This window comes from Patella vulgata, chromosome 7, assembly GCF_932274485.2.
Source record: "Patella vulgata chromosome 7, xgPatVulg1.2, whole genome shotgun sequence".
Lineage (NCBI taxonomy): Eukaryota > Metazoa > Mollusca > Gastropoda > Patellidae > Patella > Patella vulgata.
In genome coordinates, this window is record NC_065885.2 from 18943449 (window position 1) to 18967751 (window position 24303).

At 34.9% G+C, this 24303-nt stretch overlaps 1 protein-coding gene across 2 annotated transcripts; it reads left to right on the plus strand.

The window, feature by feature from the left end:
- The first annotated feature begins 2304 nt into the window (after nucleotides 1-2304).
- On the plus strand, nucleotides 2305-24055 carry LOC126828236 (uncharacterized). 2 transcript variants are annotated; one of them, XM_050557898.2, is made up of 11 exons: nucleotides 2305-2429; nucleotides 4690-4866; nucleotides 10821-10988; nucleotides 14306-14470; nucleotides 16280-16398; nucleotides 16950-17131; nucleotides 18827-18980; nucleotides 20215-20271; nucleotides 20603-22127; nucleotides 22545-22636; nucleotides 23539-24055. In XM_050557898.2, exons 2-11 carry the CDS (start codon nucleotides 4706-4708, stop codon nucleotides 23640-23642), a joined length of 2727 nt encoding a protein of 908 aa, XP_050413855.1. In that variant the 5' UTR covers nucleotides 2305-2429; nucleotides 4690-4705; the 3' UTR covers nucleotides 23643-24055. The 2 variants fall into 2 exon arrangements, with proteins under 2 accessions (XP_050413855.1, XP_050413854.1); XM_050557897.2 differs by lacking the exon at nucleotides 2305-2429 and having other exon boundaries at nucleotides 4486-4866.
- Nucleotides 24056-24303: the final 248 nt, after the last annotated feature.

Genomic DNA, 24303 nt, shown 5'->3' on the forward strand with positions numbered 1-24303 from the left:
TTGTTAGTAGAATAATCAAAAGTTACCCAATGGGGCAATGTCACTTAAAGTGGTTAACACGCGGTTTAGGAGTTATATATATAACTAAATACGACTTGTTTTGTAATACTATAGGGTTTATTTTAGTGCTATGAAAGGTGCTCTGTTTAATATATTGAAGTGGTTAAACAAATAGGTGACAGCGAGAAATGGGCTAAGTAGTAGACTCAACCTTCTTAGAGTAACTCACAGACAGTTCCTGTCAGCATCAATTGCTGAAAGTAGGGTACTATCGTCCAGTCATCTCGTGCACATATTAGTCCAATTAAATAGAATAACGTTGACGTAAAACGGCGTCCATATGAAACACTTACCCAAAAATGGTAATTGCCCCGCCCTAATAGCTGGCGTATCTATACTCTGTATATAAGAAAGACCGAGGTTAAATTTCCCTTCAGACATCATTCAGAGTTCCTAGGGGAACATCATACCCACAGCCTCCACGGCTTAGAGTTAGAGGCTAGGATGAAGACATCATTTAGAGATCCTAGGAGAGATATCGTTCTGAGTTCCTAGGGAAACATCATACCCACAACCTCCTTGGCTTAGAGGCCGGAATGACCCTCGTCACAGAACACGCCCTAAGGGATAGAGAACTTAGATTTAGCTTATATTTAATGCCATAGCTGTGTGTGAGTTTTCTGTATGTAACCTTTGCATTATGGATGTTATAAAGATATAAAAACATAGCTAACCAACAAAGTGTTCTAAAGTCAATTGATCCTTGATCTTTTATACACAACGTGGAGGCCAAAGTTAGTTCCTAATTGACTATAATGTCACAGTCTCACTCTGCAGCGCCAAGTCTAGAAAATATAATCAAACTGATCAGTATATTATATGATACTTCTACGTGATGTACATAAAGTTTATCTAATTTTCTACATTATGAAATCGTGTTTCCACACATTTGTGGTATCTGTAACATCAGTTACTTGAACATTTAACCAATTAAATGTAGTTAAGAATTAACGCAAAGTGGAATATTGATATTTACGAAAAGGTTATATAGTCCGACGCTGAAAATATCTATTCACACTACCCGAGTTTCATTTTCATAGGATGATTCAAGGTACTATATTGGCTTGTTAATATATTCACCAGAACATCTTTTACACTGCCACGAGCTGATCAATATAATTGGTTGAAACCATAGTCTTCTATGTACTGTTTTATGACACATGGATTAAGGTTGATATACATATGGTGGTCGTCATACCTCCCAATAGAACGTTTGGAAAATCAAAATCTTTTATTACATTTTTAAAAAAAAGCTAAGATGCTTTAAATATCTTGTCATTACAAAACGACCCAATGTTTGAGTTTAAAATACCTGTGGTGGCCACAATACCACCCCACCCCAAGCAACGGTGTGACAATCAGTCTTTCATTATCGGCCAAAGCTAGGCTGCTTCAACACGGAACAGACCTATCGCAATAGCTCCACAGCGAGCTAAAATACGGTCAAAGGAATTCATTCGAACTAGCTATTTAATGTGTATCCCTAATTGTAGACATCACCATTACGAACATATATGTTCAATACATTTTCGATAATGCTCCCAGGTAATTTCAACTTGATAAATTAATTAGTCCAGCTGTCATTTCTAATTAACGTTTAGGTCTCTTTATCGTAAATTGTTCTGGCTACATTCGTTCCTGCCCAGTATTCACAAATGTCAAAAGACTACTATAAAATGACTAGCCCTCTTTGAATTGGATTTTATGTCTTGATTTGTTTGACAGAATGCTAATCTGTCCTTGTTAAAATTTTACGTTTGCAGATAAAGGCAATGTTGAGATATAACCAGTTGTGTGTTCGTCTATCGACACAAGTAGCCCAAACTTTAACTAAAGGTAGTAAACAAGTCTGTTTGTTTCCGTTTATTCTGTCGAAATAATTTTAAATTTTATTTGGAACAATTAAAATCGTTTATAACCTTTACCATCAGTGACCAAAATAAAACAACAGATGCCAACTTTGTTTTGAACTATATCAAACAGATTTAGCACCTTTAACATAGTAGGCCATTAGATCAGCCACCGCAGTCAATCAAATTACTTTGGTTCTTATCTTGCACAAGTGGGTATACTACTGTATGGTATTGATAGTCTATTCTTTGTTGTTCCGATGCAGTGATAAATAAAAGTTTACCAGTTTAATAATGGCTAATGTAAGCATGACGAACCGCGATTATCAAATGGCATTCAGAACTAGTATATTATAGACAACTGTAATCAGTATAGCTATTGCGCTGGTGTTGTATTTATGAAGTGAAGTATATTAAGTTTGATGTGTAAAGCGTGATAACTAAGGAAAAAAACCAATTTGTAATATATGGTCTAACAGCACTTATTTCGAAGATATTGTGCGATTTAAAGGTATTGAGGTAGGTTATGGCATATTATGTAAGGTGGATATAAGGTTGCATCTGTTAAGTTTTTAGTTTTATCATTTGGAAAGTGTACTGGTACAATCATGTTTAAAGAAATTCTAAAGTGTAACTTATTTATAGCACCTTCTGACATATCTGTGTACACATTGGACTGTATTTGAGAGTAAAAGACCGATAGACTTGTGGTGCTCATATATTAAACTGAAGTTATATTTAGATGTATTTATGAAAGCTGTAGTTAAATGTTTGCGTTTTAGGAAATGATGATTATTTAGGTAACTATACAATCTAACTATATACTACACCCTGGTAAATCAAGTTAGATGTACTGAAGTCCCAAAGAAACTATACCAAGAAATTAATATTTAAATTTATCTTTTAAATACAATCAATATATGCAGTGACTTTAAACATGTTTTATTTTGTATGTCTATAAATATATTACCATCTTGCATCAACTTTGGTACATCCCAAATTCTTGATGTGAACGGTTTCGTTCGGACGCCAGCATAGATCGCTGTTAGCTGGATATCTTAGGTCGATGGCAAAGGTTTAATGGTTAATTATTTTATGGTAATGTGTTTATCTGTTTGTCGGTGATTTGTGTTTAAGCAATTTGTAACAATATTGAACATTAAGTGGACAAATACTGATTGAATACATAAGTATGTATTTATATTCCGTAACAAGTTGATTGACTAACTTAATGGTACAGTATTGAGTTTTCTATATTAACACAGACAATTCAGGCAAATATGTTTGCTTGTTGGGATAAAATATTTTTTAGCGAAAACGGTTGTATCTTCGTTCTGGTAAGTAAACATAGTAATGGGATATATTGGTGCCAAATTTGGATAATTAAGCATATAGTCATTTAAAAACAAAACCATTATCAATTCAAACGGTGTACTCCATTTTACAAGTTTATAGTGCTAAAAATTTCGAAAACTGTAGCGCTAGAAATATCGAAAACTGTAGCCCTAGAAATATCGAAAACTGCTGGTTTCGTATCTGATTGGTATACGTTACTAACAGCAACGTTAATTTAGACGGTTTACTCCATTTTGTAGGTCTGTACTGCTAGTTTCGTATCTGCTAGCTAGGCGCACGTTACTAACAGCTGTTAATTATCTTTGACATTTGTATTTCGTAATATTCTGAGTGTTTTGACGCGTGTCTGCGTTTTATTAACTTTCGTGCATTTTCTTTTCTTAATCTAGAGTAACAGATTAATGTTTTAGAGAAACACGTGGTAGAGAATAATATCTCTTTTAGTTGCCAGTTTAACAATACCAGGATTGAACCCTAATTCGAATTAATTTGCAAGACCCATGATTTTTCACTACCCGCGTTTCTGGCATTTTTTGTATTAATCTAAATTAAAGGATTTCGTTTAGTTAGCATTGGAACAATACCAGGATACATGTAGAAGGAATAACCGGAAGTTCGCACGATTTACAGACTATTTAGTTATAATGCCCTTTCGCCATAAGTGTTCTTGAAGCAATTGGTACTGATAGATTATTATTCTTTTTTTTTCAGTTCAGCGATTTATTTAGAAGGAAGTCTTTTCACAGTTATAACAAAAATATATTTATAACGTTTTCCAAATTTTGACGCTATCAGTGTAATTTTATATTATTCCATATTGTTTGCTTAAAAATATGTTTCGTTTATTCTAAAACAAGATACCATAAGGAAGGATATTTATCTAAAAAGATATCTGATAATATATGCCGGAAATTACATAATCATTTTACTAGCACCACCCAGATTAGCAATGCGCATGGTACAAGACACAATACGTAGTTAATCAGTTGATGACATGTGACTGCATTAAATATCACCAAAGACTATTTTGTGACAAAGAAACAAACGAAGATCACGAGAAGATGAGAATAATAGAAATTTTGACCAATGTAAACTTTTGAAATAAAAGAACAAACTAGTATTGGAAGTTTTAGAGAACTGTGTAGTATTTGCTTATAATAATTCTTGCGATAATTTGAACTTTTATTTCAGAAGCCGGTGCTCCTTGATAGATATCTATCTCGCATTCAAGCCAATAGATTGGGGAAAATTGCAATTATACACGTGTGGGAATTCCTTTGTTTTGTGATAGATAATGCATGATACATGTTGAACTGAAAATCATTAACCTTATTGATTAACAAGCAATTATTAATAATAAAACGTGAAGGTGGTTTGTCATGGAATCCTATCCATTAAGTGATTTATCCCATTCTACCTGTAGATGTGAAGCTAACGGTATGAAGACGGATACTGATTTTAATACTAATGACCCCTTCGGAGACCCAATACCAACTAAAAATAAATCAACTTGGAAGAGTGCTTGGATTGAATTTACACAAACAACGACCTTTCATGGATTACGCTATATCTGGCTGGATCATTCATTTCCAATAAGAAGGTAAATATGATTTTATTTCATTATCATGTACACCAAACAACAAAAGAAATGTCTTCTAAATTATAAACTCCATTCTGTGAAAATATTAATTAAACTTAAAGAACTCCAACAGAACAGATTTAATGCAGAATCTTTAATGATGTTTATGCTGAAGGGTGTAAAAGGTCGACTGCATTTTTATAACGATGACAAGGCTTTCACTGCATCATCAGGATCAGTCAGTCCTATGAGCACGCTAGTCAGGGCACGTTGTCCGTTGATAATGACCGAAACATTAAAGACATCATTGCTCATCACCATCTTATTACAGTTTTTTTTCATTAAGATGGGATTGGCCGTGGTCGTCTTTAAATACTAGTCCTCGAATGACCGACATAAACATTCACCCACAGCACACTAATCCAAATCGCTCAGAATATCTTTGAGGAATATCCTTGCAATATATAGCTATATATGTACGCGCTACAGAGAATGTCCATTAGTCCAGGTTTTAGATTTTAGCTTACAAACAATATACCTGTATTATATCTGTATTAAGTGAACGATCACTTAGTAGGGCTTTTCTTTTGTCGTTCGGTATATTTAATAGTTGTTTATTGTACAGATACATTAGTTAAGAGTTTCATAAAGAGTTTGTCATTCTTGCTATAATAATTCAAAATAGATGATAAAAAAAGAAAATATTGAAAATTTCTTTCAAATTACTTCATTCTCAGCCAAGATGTGTGCACAGCGGTAACCAGGGCACTGGTATAATCGGGTCTTAGCCTCGCTTTCCCTAATTTAAATTAAATTTTTAAATGGCGAACCATTTTAATGTAGTTAAAATCTCGAGTATCCGATGCCATCGAGAGTCGATTATGGTCTTGTTTTGTTAATAAATGTCTAATTAATAGTTACTTCAGGCTTAAATAAAGACCTACAATAGGCAGATTTAGCTCTTGCATAATGTATGTTTAACATGCTATTCAATAAAAAAACGAAAGGTGTTTTCCCTCTAGAACAAGGGCCGAGGAAAGGGCGTGTTCTATGTTATGTTTTATAAAGAGATTCATGCAACATAAATTGTTGTGTTAATTTCTGGATTAACGTTAAAGCTACAATTTCATATTTTTAAGTTATATTTTTAAAATGTATTAAAATAAAGCCTTAAAATAGATGGTATCTATAAACAGTCCTACCTTGTTAAAGAATAATCCTATTAATCCTATAATTCACTATTGTCAGTTGAGAAATTGGCAAAAATATCATTTTCAACTTCAAATTCAAACGTTTGATGATAGCTATTCCAGGGGGGGGGGGATAGAAAACAAGGGAGGTAATTGTGTTATTATTTTCGGCGTCAATGATTTTTAAGTGTGGGAAATAATGCCTATGATCGTATAATAGTGAGTTGACAACCAATTGAGCAAAAGAAAGACAAAGAAATAATTATGTTTTGACTTTCTTAGAAAATATGAAATTCTCGCTTTAAATTATCACACAGCTGTTTACGGGGTATTTTGTTTCCAATGATTTCTTGCGATTGCGTCTTCACATAACTTCATGATGCTAGTAGCTTCACACAACTTCATTATGCACGTAGCTTCACATAACTTCACTTACCTTCACATGTACCTGCGCCGGGATTCTACCTTATGACCATTCTCTTTAAAGCCAATATTCATTATTCATTAATTATTAAATATAAATAAAAAAATACCGTATTCAAGTGTCAGAACTTCACAATAATCGGCCATTAATTATTAATGATACGCTTTCTCCATATATCATCAGCTTTTAATTGCGAATGCTACAGGTGATCATAGTTATACATATATATTAATACTTATGTATTTATTATTATATACACTATTATAGTTGTACTAAAAGCATGGTAGATTACATCCACCTTGACATTTTATTATTGACGCTTGTATCTTATGGGACTTGTCAAAGTCATAAACGTTTCATTAAATGGTATTATTGTGAAAGTGGGTAGGACGCTGGCTCGCTAGCCTGGAGGTCGGGTGTTCGATCCCTGCATTGGCCGAGAAAGTTCATCCAGATTTTCCAGCGTGGTTTCCCCTTTTCAGTGATTCGGGACGGAGGGCCTGACAAGGACAGCTGCCTAGTCGTTCGGATGGGACGAAAAACCGAGGTACACATTGGCGTGCACGTAAAAGATCCCTTGGCAGTTGGAATTCGATATAAGAGTAGGCCGTAGCGCCACTGCCCGGGCAAAATTTCCCTCATAGCACACTGTATGGCGTGCGCTTAAGGTCACAAAGTCTGCCATAATCACACACATGTACGTTATATGTCCAACCCGGTTGGGTTTCTCCTGGTCCCCAGGTTTCATTCCAATGATAAAGACTCATACGCACAAGCAAGTTATTATGAAATAGGATTTCGAAATGAAATGAAATGGGGTATAACGTTCGACTGTTCTGCTCCGAACGGGGCTAATGGAGACGGGCATACGCCATACAGTGTGCTATGAGGGGAATTTTGCCCGGACAGCGGCAATACGGCCTACTCTTACATCGAATTCCAACTATCAAGGGATCTTTTACGTGCACGCCAATGTGTACACGAGATCTCATCCGGACGAGTAGACAGCTGTCCTTGTCAGGCCCTCCAACACTGACAAGGGAGAACCACGCCGGAAAATCTGGATGAACTTTCTTGGCCAATGCAGGGATCGAACACCCGACCTCCAGGCTAGCGAGCCCGTCTTACCCACTTAGCCACCTTGAACCCCGAAATAGGATTTCATGGAAATGTGCTCTATATTGTCATCACCCTCTGAGGACTACAGGCATCATCCGAGTTCCGATAATTACTGCAGTGTGGCTAATTCGGCTAAAATTAACCGATTGAAATTCATTAGATTATTATGTTGTTTATTATTGTTGAATGACAATCTGTCTATGTTCATCCGGTTGTACGTGACAAGGAGTAGGGTCGCCTGTCCAACCTCGTGGGTTTTCTCCGGGTCCTCCGGTTTCCTCTCACTGCTAAAGACCCCTACGCGCAAGCGAATTATTAAAATAAAATTAAACCATATGTTAGTCCCAAAATGACCTAGTTTGTGTCGAGTGGACGTTAAACCCCATTTCTCTCCCTCTCTGTCTATGTTGATAATGTTACGTCTTTAGATAAATCAAGTGAACATTTTGTATAGCCAGATAACTTCCTAAAATTAGTAAACAAAGCGACTTCGCGTAATCTTTAGAGCACATATATATTTAATCGATGATATATAGAGAGGTATAGCCCCTTTAAGTCCAGAATTCATATACATCTAGCTTTGCATTTTATATATTCAATTCCGAAATCTAAACACGAACAATGATAAAATAGCTTATCAGCTAATGATTTAGTATAATAGCCCCTCTTCCATTCTACAGACGACATTTAACCAATGGACATTACACTAAATAAACACTTAAAGTGTGTAATATATCCTTTTAAACACGTTACGATCGTCTGAATTGTCATACTAGACGTTACAGAAATTATCTAAAATGTCAAGAATCAATTCCCAACGCGATAGTAGAATTCTAACAAAGTGTTATGATAATTTTACAATGCTTCTAAATTACCTTCATGGAATATTTGCCCAACTTCACTGTTGTATCAATCTGATGAAAACATATCCTATTTCGTTCCGTTTTCAATAGTCAACCTCGTGGGTTTTCTCCGGGTCCTCCGGTTTCCTCCCACTGCTAAAGACCCCTACGCGCAAGCGATTTATGTAAATAAAATTGAACCATATGTTAGTCCCGAAATGACCTAGTTTGTGTCGAGTGGACGTTAAACCCCATTTCTCTCTCTCTCTCTCTCTCTCCGTTTTCAATAGATCTGTGGAGGCCATCGAAAGTATAAATAAACGAAAAGAAATAATATATCTGTATTTAAAGTAGCTAAGTCTCTAACTCAATATCATCCAAAGTCTTCGACATTGAAAACACAAATTATCTGTCAATTTAAATCAACATTGATATATTTAAAGACAAAATAAACATTTCAAAATTGATACACGAATCGTGTATCATAATGCGTTTTAGCGCCATTTGTAACAAGGGACTCGAATGAACAAGGCTAGACATATTCCACAAGTCATCAAACGGTGACGACATATTCTTATCTGGAGAGCATGAATACTAACGGTGTAGACTGGAATAATCAGACGCTAGAGATTGCTATTCGCCGAACATATCTGATTTTAAATTATAGACTACAAACGGAAACGATTTAATGTAAATCAGTTTATATACATTCATATTACATTATTATATGCGTTACGACCCATTTGTGTCAATTTCTAGATCACAGATATTAGCGATTTAGCTCCTTTAAATCAGGTTATTGTTTGATTCGTGATCATATCTCGCAATTGACGCATTTACGAGAATGCCTAAATTGTTTATTGAAAAACTGGAATGGAAAAATAAATAGATAAAAATAAGTCGTTTCAATAACACATTGACAGGTTAAAACTGCATAATTAAGTCCAAGTAATTACCCCGTTTAAACGACATAATAGTCATTGTGTAAGGAGTGTTTTGTCCTTCCGCCATATCTCTAATATTTGCTATATACGCAACAACCAACAGCTTTTATTCCACCTTTACCCACACTTGCATTGTAAGTTAAAATGATGACAACTATCTAATGTATGCACTGGGCATAATCATATGTGGAAATCATGTTTCACGAAATTTTAACTAGGATAAAATCCAAATTTTAGTAATTTGATTGAACATTAGATTGATGTTAGTGCTTAGCCAATCAAAGTTGAAGTAACTACTAAAATTTGGATTTTATCTTTAGTTAAGATTTCGAGAAACAGGGCCCTGATATATAACCCCATATTGATTCCATTAGCAGCTCATGAGCAGAACAGTAGGACGTTATACCCCATTTCATTTCATTTCGAAATGATCAGACATAATTACGTCGTTTAAACGAAATAATGAGCGGAATAATTAATTCGTTAAAACGAAATAATTAAGGTCGTTTAAATAAGATAATAATGCCCTTTAAACGACTTTATTATCATGTTCAAACGTCTTGTTATTTCTATTTACTTTGCCCATACATATTCATCTCTTGGCAACTAAATTGGGTCATATCTGCAGATGATGCCACTGCTCTTAGAGTATGCTGGAATATCGTCATGCTGATAGCATAGTATAATATAAATAAATGTAAGCACAATTCTCGTCTTTTATTTTGATGTTACTAAGGATCAGTGATTATAGTGATTATAGCGACAGAGTGCAATTCTTGATCAACTTTGATATATCAAATGAATAATTGAAACATATTATAGATTAATTATATCAAACATCCTAGGTAAAACCATTTCCATCTTGTTTTTCCATGTTCTTAATAAACAAAGACACATTTCCCGTTTGTTGTTAAGATGGCTGGTTTTTGTTTTCTTGTGGTACATTAACTTGCTTTTCTTTACGTGTATATTATCTGGGTTTGTTGTGTCTGTGTTTACCAACATAATTAAAGTAGCTGTGATGAACTCTTCGTAATAGAAGTGGTACCCGACGTTCTAGAAGGAATAATCATACCCTTCTTTGTGCGTGACAACCACGACACAGATATAATCATCTAGAATGGTAGTTTGGACCTGGACTTTTGAAGTCGAGGGTTATTGGGTTTATTTTAGCCTCGGGTACAAAACCCACCAGTGGATTCACTAGCCCAGTGCTCTAAATAAAACACAATTGTTTTATGTATATAATTTCTAGTACGCGATGCGATATCATATGTTATGGAAAAAGTACGTATACGTGCTTCGTGCACGACACTCGTTACTGCTAATACTTGAGAAATGGTTTGGGTATGGATTTGAGAAGCCATGTTTAAGATAACAACGGGAACAAAGTCCCCACCAACAGAGCCCGCAACCCAGTGATTCAGTCAATTAATTATTGGTTTGTCTATTTCAGGATATGTTGGTTTTTATTAGTGTTGGGCTGTGGTGGATTGCTGGCCTTTCAGCTGGTGGATCGAATTATATACTATTATTCCTGGCCAGTTACAGTTAACGTCCATGTCAACTTTAATAAAACAATGCTCTTCCCTTCTGTCACTCTGTGTAATCAGAATGCTTTCAGGTGGGTTCATCAATATGATGATATTTTACATTATGGGAAGTCACTAGAATGGTTTCAGGTCATAATATGGGGACCTACCATGTCATAGTATATTACTTGTGATTAATATACATATGATTAAACCATTTGTTACCATAGATTCACGTAACCAACTAAGTTCGTATCCAGTGAAGCCACCAAGGAAAATCCGAGCTTTTTAAAGACTGGTGTCGTCGTTCGACTGGGCCGGTACCCAATTTGGGTCGGTAATTTACGTTTATTAGTTATAAGAATGTCCGTAACCGTCCGATGTTTGCAAGAAAAATGATAGCCATGTATGCTATGCAGCACCGTACTCAATAGGCCTAATAACAACTAACCAATACAATGCCAAATCTAAGGTTGGGCCAATAATAACCCCGATCGGGCTATTAGATACATAAGGAGAGAGATGAATCATATAGGTACATAAATACTTAAGTTCCATGGACAAGAAACCGGTTAACTGAATTACAAGTTTTTAAAGTCTCCTGGCAGGTGTCATTCCTTACAGAAACGCCAAGGTTCCTCTAAAATAAGAATTAGTATGTTTATCTGTTTATCTCAAGATCAGTTCATCAAGTTTAATGATACAGCTGGAAGACATGCAATTTTCTTGTAAAGGAAGTTCTGAATTGGCATCATTCGTTAACTATTTGATTAACATTGCAAACAGTTTATCACATACGAGTATATGTTTATCTAAAATTGCACCAAATTCTCAACCAGCAGCTGTTGAACTTCATTTTATCGAACTGATCAATATATTTGAAATGACGAATGACACATGGCTAAGAAAAATAATCTGATATTTTGTAAAAAAATCAATAGAACTTTGATATATAACTACAAACTTCCACTCTAACTCGAATTCCACATCATGGTGTTCTGTGAATGTAGTTTTTAGTCATCATTTTATATAAAGCCTTTAAAGTTTACTTTTTAAAATATATTAACCATGTTGTCCAGAGCTGCATGTTTTGATATAGTAGTACATGTATTTAGATCTGCGGAAGATCATACATTCCATAAGAATAGAATATTAAAAGTATTTTCCATTTGCTTTTACACGGTTTCTAAAACAATCATTGAATTCAGATTTAGTAGAAAATAGTCGCGATAATCCAGGCATGCCAATCAACTAGAGAACGATGAAAGAATTGACATATAACCGAGACGCTGGATTATGTACGATTGCGATATAATTTTAGGGTATTATTAAATAGATGTATGCAAAATGTTTATTTAGTGATGGTGATGCAGAGATAGGTGAGGGTAGTACATGAATATCGTGGCATAATTATCGAAAAGTCTAAGGCTCTGTCAATTCAAAGTCCGACCGACATGACAACTGGCATGCATGTTCTTTGAACAATTCTACACAGATTTAGTGAATTAGATTTTTGAATTTCATCCAACAACAAGGTCAGTCCCTGGTCCATAATACGATCGTGTGGTGCACCATAATATTTTAAAACGGTTTAGTACGGTTTAGCGAATATACTAAAGATCTTAATATAATCATTAGCGTCAAAGGGGAATATAATACAGAAAGCTACTAGATTCAGGTCTGAACACCTCCTTCCTTTGGTGTTGAATACATGCAAGTAGATGCAATTTATAAAAGTAAACAGACATTTTTTTCTTGTCGAGTTTATGTGAAATCCAATTATACATAATAGTACACATTACGCAATGGGTTTAATTAATTGCAGCGGAACTTGGCGGAACAACGCCATAAGTTTTAATTGGGTATGGTTTGTTGGGTAAATCGATTTTACATTTAAATGTTTCATTAAGCTGTTAATAGCTGATATGACTTCAGGAATGTAAGGCATGGCTAATGGGTTTGATTAAAAGCGTGTCGTGTGGTACGATTAATAAATTTAATGCAATTTATTGAATATAATATGCAATAATAAAGAGAAAAAACCACAATCAAAACAAAGGCAGTAAAAAAGCTATTGATTAATTTGAATGCACACACTATGCATATAAATATATTGAATCTGTATTTACAGTAAACCCCTTATCCACGTTAATTAATATATGTACATGTACTGGTGTTTCATGGATTATGCTGAATAAACACACAATTAACGATACAGAAACATATAATCCGGATGTAAACTTCAACTGTGTCACATGTAAACAATTGTGATAAGATGCTTCAGTGCACTTGCATTCCTATCTACCTCATCTATGAGTTTTTTTCATATACTCCAATTTCATCCGCCTGAGGTTATCCAGTTAATGCTAAGTGGACAGACACCCTCTCCCTTTTTTCATCTTGTAGTATCATTTGTTTTGGTCATGTCGGTTTTTATTCCTGTAATATTATTTGTAATGTCTGTAATATTATTTGTAATGTCTGTAATATTATTTATTATGATCATGTCTGTTGTCCTGTAGTATTATTTGTCATGGTTATGTCTGTTTTATTCCTGTAATATTATTTGTTATGTTAATATTATTTGATATGGCTATGTCTGTTGTTAATCCTGTAGTATTATTTGTAATGTAAAATGTTTTCCAACTATTTCTAGTTAATGCGTTAAATAGTTCACATTAATGAATTTAATAATATATAAAGGATGTGATCAATACTTATGTCGTGTATTAAAGTGTTATATAAACAGTATAATACCTAGAATTAATAACTACTGATTATATAAATAATACAACGCACAGTAATTGTTATGGACGACATGGAAATATTTGATAAATATTTGTTAATGTCAAATAATAACATATTTGAAATGAAGAAAGATTAAAAAATATCTTCTATACAACTTTGTGCGAGTCAATATGAATATACATGTATTGAATATTTAAGTCAAATTACTTTATTCTGGGCAAAGTTTTGAATGTTTTTATTCTAGATTGTCAAGTACCATTGCCACAACAAGAATCGATATCTCGGTTGTCAGTCATTTAATCGGCAATCTTATGCCATATGAGGGTTAACGTAGATATGGCGGACATTGTACAGTCCCCTCAATATCTAAGTCACTCGATGATCTACAGAGTTAACTAATTGCTCGTCATGTGAATAACTGTCTAAATAACAATCCATTTAACATTTGATGCCAGAAAAACGCTTGGGAATATTATAGTTCAGCTCCCGTATAATGCCTCTAATAAGGAAGTGGGTGGAGGCAGTGTCAGGGGTGGTAGAGACTAGTTTTTATCAATTATTATATTATGTGAACCAATGTAAGTGTATAGCTAGGTATCAAATCAACTATATATGTTATAACGACGATGTAATAATATACATTAACATGTTTTAATTACAGGTCAACTGCAGCAACAAAGTTAAATAGATATGAACTAATAGATCAAATGTTTACTTCATCTAATAACTTCTCTACACAAGCTCTAGAGTATTATAACTCTACAAATATTACACTAGATGACTTCTTTCAACAAACAGCTCATACCAAAGAAGATCTCATTATAAGGTATAGTAATTGAATTCAGTTTGTGAATCGAAGAAGTGCTTTATTTAAAACAATAAAATTGACTTCAATCTAATTTAAATTGGTGTACAGGTATTCTTTTTGTGGGGAATTGTGTGAATCATGGCAAAACTTGGTGTTTTGTTTAAAAGTCAGTCAGTGGTAAATAGTAGCTGTACCTCAGCGATTTACACATTGCCGCCTTATTGGTGGGCTATAGTTAATTACACTTGTGTATATTCTACTTTTAACCCCTGATTTTACCTAATACTAATGGTGATGAATGCTTTTAAACTTGTGCTTCTGAGCGACATAAACATTACAAACTAACATAGACTTGACTAGATTTGTCTTGGTCGAGACAATTTTCTGAGTATATTAAATATTTTAGCGATAGCAACATTCTCAATTGTCAGACTTTAATATAAACTTATACATTTAGTATTTTATTAAATTATGACTAAAAGATACATTAGTTAAACATATATTATGCAAGAGCTAAATCTGTCTATTGCTATGGTACCCTCGCTTGGTAGGCCTTTTATCTCCAGTTTCCGGTAGTGACGTCAGTGACTAAAGGTAAACGTTAGTTTGGTCGGCCATTTCTTGATTTAATTTTAAATGGACGACTGTTTAAATCCAAACTGTATCCAAGCCATCCGAGGGCCTACATAGTTGATTTTGGGCGTGCCATGTAAATAAAGGTCTAATTAATAATTTCTATAACATCTGAAGCCTAAATAAAGACTTGCAATAGGCAAATTTAGCTCTTGCATAATGTATGTTTAAGCTATGTATGCGACTTCTCGTATTTACTCTGACCTTAAGAACTGGTAGTTGGATGTTATTTCTCTGAACATCTATATGAACTGTCTGCTACTTTATTAATGTTATAGTGATACTATTTGGTGATTTATTTGACAATGTGACCTTCACATATTTCAAGTAAAATTATATACAATTATGAATAATGGTTTCATACTCACAAATTGTAAAATGTTGATCTTTTAATAGAACAAAATGAAATAAATACGCGGGTAATTTGTTTGAACGATATAATGAATGTAGTAACAACCAGGGTTATGACATTCACTCCATATGAGTCATGTCAAGTATTATATGTCCTTTATTGATTACAAAATATATTCAACTACTTTTTTTTTTTTTTTAAAAACTCAAAAATTATTTATCGTTTTATCTGATTGTAGGCGGCATTATGTTAGTTCCAACATACAGGACATAAAACAATATGCCATGACTTTTCGACCCATCTTTAAGCTAAATATTTATTCCACAGATAAATTTTTGAATAAATTTCTTTCGACGCTGGGATAAGATTGGACACAAACGTTGCCATTTCATGTCCCCAAAATATTTTATTTCTTTACTTCACGTAATAATGACCACACCCATACAAATATTATATGGCCTGATCCTGTTCAGATCGAACACAATTACCCACAAAAAGAAACAAAAAAGCCTATGGACTATGTAATAAAATAATGAACAATAGTAAAGGACTAAATCCCACTTGGATAAAATTGTATTAAGGGTTTAAAAAAATGTAAGCATGCCCTGCCCAACACACAGCAATCGCCATTAATATTTAGAATTCAATTTAATTAATGAGTGTTAGAAGGACACATTATTGATACTGGCAGCCACAAACATACATGTATATCATTTACTGTTGTCCGGGTAAAATGTCCCTCATAGCAGACTGTATGACGTATGCCCGTCTGCATTAGCCCAGTTCGGAGCAGAACAGTAGGACGTTAAACCCCATTTCATTTAATTTCCACATTTTTAAAGATGTGAATGGCAGAATGAGCAATGTGGACCCGACAATTTTACGGAGATATTTACAGATCACGGTGTGTGTTATAGCTTTAATCACCAATCTCACAATGCACTTGCTGTCACTTCTACAGGTGAGTTACACACTTCCTTCGTTAGTTTCTGCCCCTTTAATTTTAGCTTTGAAAAGCAATGAGACAGGTTTTTTTTTAGATGATCCGGTTATTTTACTTTTGTACGGGTGTGGAACAACAATTTTAAGATTACTTAAAATAATGTTAATTTCCAACTCTCCAAAATAGTCACCATGAAAGGAGAAAATTCCCAGTGACGTTATATAATAACGTAAAGTCAGTATATCTGTAACCCGTTTCTGTGTGTCGCACTTTAGAAGTCATATAACACTATATGCACATAAGATGGTTATGACAACTGCCTTATTTTCATTAATGTAGGTCCCTTTCTCAGTGGCGTACCAGAGGTTACGCTGTCCTGTAGTTTGCCACCCAACGACCACCATTCAAAAATAACAACAACAACACAATACAATACACATCGAACATACTTAGACTGCTGAATAGTTTCTTTTGTCATATTAAAAAGCCTGTCGAAGCTTAGTTGTCTGGCATGGGATAGAATGTTTAGAGCTTTTGGCTATGTTTAATTTGATATTAACGTCTTTTAGGTTCCGATTATGGTTTAAAACTAACCTTGAATGTAGAACAGTATGAATACATGCCAGGACCCCACACCGCAGCTGGTATTAAATTATTATTCCATGACCAAAAAGAGTTCCCTAAAGTACATGAATTGGGGTTGGCAATACCAACAGGAGCACACGCTTTTATAGGCCTGCAGCTTGTATCGGTAAGTATGTATTATTCGAAATGTTCGCGATGAACAATGTTTCATCAAATTCGACATACATCTTCAACACTTTAGCATTTCAAATATCTTGGTTAATCAAGTATGGATGAAGTTTCAGACAAGGTTGCATTCAGCTATCGAACTTAATTAAGAAACTGCTTAATCGAACAAGATCCAATTTTTATTCACAGACGATTGCGGTTGTTAAAACCTGTAGATCTATTTGCAATTAAACACCGCATACCCCACCCCCTGTAAACCAAACAAATAAACTCAAAATTTAAGGTATTTCTCTTATATTGTGCCCAACAAAACACCCCAAAACACAACAAACTCTGATGCTTGAGTTATTTTAGCTCATATTTCAATTACAACAAATTCGGTTTCGTATAGTTAGATTAGCAATGGGGGTTTAAATTAATCTCTCATCTGCACATAAAAAAACCCACTTCATTAAATCTGACATTGTACTCGGTCGGTAGTTTGTGATGCAGTAAATTAAATGATTTTATCCCAGTGGAACATGTAATAAAATCAAACGTAATTATTTATTATCAACCTCCATAAAAGCGCGCAATGGATCGTAAAAAAAGTCGGTGATTCAGCCTTTTGTGTAGATGGCAAAATTTATGATTGATGTAGAAAGTTTGAGCATCGCTCAGGAGCATGAATATTAAAGGACCCAGTGCCCTTTGATTTAGATCAATATAGCTTTCTGAAATTGGATGGTATATTGTGATATTTCGAATAGTAACAGAAGTGTATAAAAGGATTGAACAGGTTAGATTAAAAAAGACACTTGACTCCAACAGACATCGCTGACCCTTTATTTTTATATGTAATGTGGTTTAGCGTCTTTTTGTCTGCACAAACCAGGCTAATGAGGACGGCGCCTTCATTTTCGTTAGTTAACACGAAAGTCGGTCTGTTTACACATTTTCTCCCTTTCCCTGTCGAGAATCGATAGATAAAAATAGACGTTCGTTTTAGTATAATAAGTCTATTCATGTATGTCTAACAAACCAAATCTCCAAAGACTCAGGCGGTTATCTAAAAAATGTGTGAAACCACGATGTAGAGTTGTGATTGTTTAACCTGTTTTGTGAGGAACATGAACAATTAATATCAACACGGTGTTTTACATAGTATAAATATCACAATCCATTTTATGTTGACGTCTCTTGGTGCCAAATATCTTGACTACACATTTGTTGAAAATACTCAGTTGTGGTTATTTCTGTTTACTTTAGCTTTTAAAAAAACTATTGGAAAAATTGTATTGGGGAAAAATATGATCAGTCAATTTAGACTGAAGCGAGTTTATCCGTGTTGATGCCGTGATTATGTCGAGTCGGTCTTGTCAAGGTTTTGTTGGATCTTAGATGGAATGGGTTGGCCCTGCATGACCTGGACCGTCACGGCCACTCATTGGGAAGAGGTTGAGTTGATGTCTTTTCAAAAAGACCTGCTCCCGTTTCACCAAGACCTGGCGGCGACCTTCGCTATCCAAGAAGACCTTTTCCAGTTTTACAACACGACTCAGAAATCTATTGGACTAACTAAACCACATAAAACGATAATAAATAGATCTTTGCAATGGAGATATACCTAAGTATGGCTCCACTCACAGAATAATAAAACAATATTAACCTGTCTCTAATTTCTTATGTCTTATGTAACATTCTGTTATTTTAGATAGCCAATTTACCGAAGCCCCATGGTGACTGTGCTGAGAACAAATCGCCATATTATCGGCGGTATTCGCCCGATGCCTGTAGACTGACGTGTATGACGCAATTTATGAATGAAGCTTGTGGATGTCGTCATCACTTTATGCCTAGTATTGAAGGTAAATAAGACTATTTATTACCTACCTTGATTATTAATTATTAAATGTGCTATATCAATGTGGTCGTATATTGTCGTCACACCGCCCGCCCGCTCGTCAACCCGTCCGTCCGCCCGTCCATCAGTCGCCCAGTATCGTGTGTGGACACTCTACGGTCTAAATTAATTATATGATTACTACCAGAGTTATGACCATTGACCACTTTGACATATCATGTGAACGCTCTACAGGGTAAAGTTAATATCCGATATGTATGGACATGATATTAAGAAGCCTATAGTAATATAACGATTTCATATAATTACTGTCAGAGTTTTGGCCCTTGATCACTTTAAAAAAAAATGTGGACACTGGGAAGGCTAAAGTTATCATCTGGTTGACTTACAAACAGTGTTCGGGGTGTCATAAAACTAAAAAGTCCATTGATTAACAATTATTTCCGATAATTGCTGCTGGAGTTCTGGAACTTGATCACTTTGAAACAACTTGTGGATGCTCGTACGACAAAATTTATCATCCAACTGACTTTAAATTTATTCGAAAGTTTAACGTCATGGAACAACAAAGCATATTGATTTCCAATGGTTTCTAATAAATATTGGCGGAGTATTGCCCTAGATTTTCAAAGATTTTTGATAAATAGAACAGCTAATTATATGATATCACATGTTTGGTATACTAAACGTTAGCATGTGACAGAACTATTCTAATAATTTCTGATAACCACTTCTTAGTATGTTGTACATATTTTCATCACTCACCCAAGGCAAAATATGCGACAACCCTTGTTGACTGACCGGACGACTTAGCTTATGTATAAGAAAAGACGAAGTCAGCGTAAGATGTGGTTCTGATTGTATTACCTTTCTCTGAAAATAATATTTTTACTGTGTTTGGATAGTTAGCACCTTGGTGGCATGCTTCTACATTCTGCATAAACTACAAAAAATAACTATGAGGTTTGATTGCTTCCTATTGAATAAGTTTCTTGGTCTTAAACTTCTGTCCACTACCCTGATAGTGATTGGGTTATTAACTGTCTACTAGACTAAAAAAACATGTCAACAATTTATAGCAGTCGCCAGTTTTACTTCCTGTCGGGAGCCTTTAGTGTATCGAGCTCAAATTAAACAGTAACAGATCAATCGTTACAAAGGGTGGTTATAACGGAATAATCACGCGAGTGGACGGTCGGATGGATAAATCGTATCAATTTCGCCCTTTTCAATTTCAGGTGAACCACCGATCTGTACATTACAACAGTATTATGGATGTTTCCTACAACAAATTGGTAACTATAAAAAAATCTTGATATATAGGGGAAAAAATACGGAATAGTCAAAGCTGACAACATATTGAATTTGACAATTCTGAGTTACGTCACATGGCTAAGTGCTACATTTAATCCAATATGTGTTCCTGATAATTTGGTGCTATTTTGCCCGTTGAAATAGCAGTGTTTATCTACATTGATCATTACGTTTATACCAGCACCAATCAAATTTGTTGTGCTATTAATGTCATTTACTTTCTCAGAAATTGGGGTCTGTTTGCTTCCGCACCTTCCATTGATGTATGGCGAGAACATAAATATATTACCGTATAATCTTTTTTACTTTAAGGTCAAGTCAAAAACAAGATACATACAGAATGCGAATGTCCAGTTCCATGTCATTTTCTTATTTTTGACCCATCTCTATCCTTTGCTGCTACCTCTACATATGCAACGGATCGTCTACTAGCAGCAACAAGTGGTTCCAACCTCCAGGAACGCTATGATGATGCACGGGAAACGACGAGCAGAATGGACCAGCTAAAGTTTAAGCGATTCCAGAAACTAGAGCAAGACGTAAGCTTACAGTTACAAACGTTGAAGCACGTGATGGTAGACGAAATCCAGGCTACGATACAAGAGCAGGAGGAATTGTTAACTACAGTATCCAATGAGACTGGAGATGTGTTATATATAAAAGACTTTCTGTACAGATATCAACAATATATGGTGGTAAAGAACTTTGCGCGAGCACGAGATGCTATGGAGGAGCGAACGTTTAATTTTCTCGCACTGGGTTTCCAGGAGTTCTCTTACCAAATAGAAACCAAAATTAGTCAACTAATGGATCCAGAGTTTCAGAATTTTAGCACGCGACAGACTCTGTATATAATGACAATGAATCAGCTTAATGGACGAATTGACCTTGCTGATCGAGCTTTTGCAAACTACACTGATCTTTATAATTCCTATGCCACGGGGAACCCGATTTTTCGTTACCAATTTGAAACCGAGTCACGAAATGATAACATATTTGTAATTCCGAAACCACTTCTAGAATATTCTTTAAACCATTCAGCCTACGCTGAAACGTATTCAAAAAGAGTCGGTAATGATGTACTCCTGTTTAAATCCAAATTACAAAATCTATCCGCCATATTAGAAGAGGCTTATCATAATAAAACATTAAATGAGACGCAACTCCATGAAGCCTGTGTCCTTTTCTTGCATTCGGGCCGGAGATATTTTCACAGTAAAAGTACGTTTTATTTTGAAACAATTGATTATCCAAAGCGAATAATTACTGAACGAATCAGCAACCTTTCTGTGCTCAGTAGACAGTACAAGGCAGTTGTTAATTCAATGAAACAACATTTATCCAGTTTAAAAAAGTCACTTGAAGAATTAAAGGCATCGCTAATTAAACAGTTAGAGCATGGTTTGGAAAGTGCGTCTGATTTTATTATATATGGAAACATTACAAAAATGTCGGTGGCTAAGGAAATGACGTCTAGTAAAATTTTTAACGGCATATCAAACTTAAAAATGTTCTTCCAAGATTTAAGGTCACGTGGGCAAAGTGTTTATGATGGTTGGTCATCGCTGGCAGATGCCACGGCTGCTGTTTGGAACGTGGCTATCAATGATGATGACATGTTAGACTATTTTAATTATAAAAATATGAGTCTTTTCCTAAGAAATTTTACTGATGTAAAATTTGAAATAGAACAAAATTATACCCGGTATAGAATATTGCACGACTTACTCGCACCTGTGGGCAATATTGAAAGTCTGTTTTTAAAAAGTTTAGAGGATTTGATGTATGAATTACAAATGTTTATGGATGAAGCCAAAATAGATTCCAATTTTATCAAGTAAGTAGGATTCAGTTGATGTTACCATTCTCTATTGTTCTGTTCTGTGGATGACCGAACTGAAATGAACTGGGGTTTAACGTCTACACCAACTTGAAGGACAGGCTATGGGCAAAATTTAGCCCGGACAGCGGCGCTTCCGCCTACTCTTCATTGAATTTCAACAGACCCAATCTAACTAGAAATAAACCTTTACCCTTTGCCCGAGTTACATTTTGTATTGTAAGAAGATGTAAATTCCCCACCCCTCCCTTAATTGTTAGCTCTGCTGGAAGCTGACTTAAGTCTTTCTGCTTGATTAAATTGGTGCTTAACAGAGACATGTGTATTCACGAATTTTGAGCCAGCGGGGGTTGCGTTATGGTATTTAGTTTGGAATTTGGGTGATTCATCATTAGAATTTGATTGTTATTTCAGGGAGAATTTTCTGCAGTTAGATATATTTTACAGAGAGAAAAGTTATGAAGAAATTACGCAACAAATAGCATATGACAATTTCGCCCTTTTCTGTAAGTGCTAGTCTGTTGTTGATAACAATGGCTTTCAAACACATATAAAATGTAAACTATAAAAAAAATATCAACTCGGCCAAATATTCAACAACTCAGTTACTTACATATAAAAATATAACGAAAAATGTCTTAGCTAAATGGAGTCGCAAATGTACGACACAATTTGACTTGGATTTCATCCCCGCGAAGCCACACTATTTTTATATAAATCTTTATTCAAAAATTCTGTTACGTTCTATATTACACAGGACGCCATCCCTTTGTGTTGTTATTGTTGTTTTTTTTACAATGATTTGCGTATGAATATGATGAACGATAATTTGTCGCAGTGCTTTCTTTTGTTAGTCTTCTCACCCTCCACATATCACTATATTATCCACCTATATTGAGATGACAGCCCAAACTCGTTCTGGAAACTGGTTTCCTACCAAGCGCATGTCACGTCGCAGCTGGGAAGTGAGAAAAGATAGTGTAGCATAAGTTTTCTTTTCACTGACCACATTGTCTTCCATTGAAATGATATAGTAGCTAAACCTTTGTCGAGTAAAACGACAGTAATAAAGAGGTTCAGATGCGTTCCTAAGGCTGGTATTTTTGAAAGAGATGTATTTCGGGATAATTATGAAAAAGATTGTCTTAAATAGAATTAAATCACCACGGAATTCACTTACGACTTCAGAGGGTCCAAGACATTTTCACGAGCGAGTTCGCTGCTGCCATAGGGGAAACCCTCGAGAACTGATGACGTTGTATGCAAAAAGGGAATCACCTCGTTCTCGATCTCGGAGTGCATCTGCATCTCTCTAATGTCCAACGCAATTGACCAAAGCGAACGGGTTTGATACCTTGAAGAACGTTATAACAGGAAATCTGTATTATTTAATGTGTATATGTTTCAGGTGATTTTGGTGGCTCTATGGGATTATTTGTTGGTGCCAGTGTTTTAACTGTGTTCGAACTTCTGGATTTAATTATTCAACAGTGTCTGAAAACTGCCAAATAAATTACTTAACGTAGTGAAAATTGAAATGTTGAAATACTGTGAAAAATGTAACATACTAAAAAATGTCATAGATCATCATCACCGTCATCATTTTCATCCTCATCATCTCATTTTATAGACATTAATCCTAGTAGAATGGTATCTACCGGAAGATGGAACTACTAACAATGAATTTTATTTCATTTTTTTGTTATTAAAAGATGTCACATGTGTAATATCAGAGTGAACAGAGTGGAGGTTGTTTGGAATGCTATAGATTTGTTACTGAGTAAAAATTTGGACCGCTATGGCACTTCTAATTTGTATTTCCAATTAATTTTCTCCAGCAGTATAAAGAGTAAATTAGCATATGCACAATACATATAATTATGAACTGCACATTGTGAAGATTTTCTACCTTGGAGGTTTCGTGTCGTGGGCTGCGTGGGCTGGGCGGGCGGCGGGGGTATTACTGAACTACCGAACCGCATTTTAAAACATTCTATGGTTTTCATCAAATAAAAACAAATAAATCCTCAAATATACTTAATGTTTCTTTATTTAACTAAATTACGTGGCATAGTAATTGCAAGACAGATATACTACCGGCTACTAATGTATACTTTGTCATAATTAAACCGGGTTATATTGGCAGAGTCGCCTTGTTTCCTCGCACTGCTAA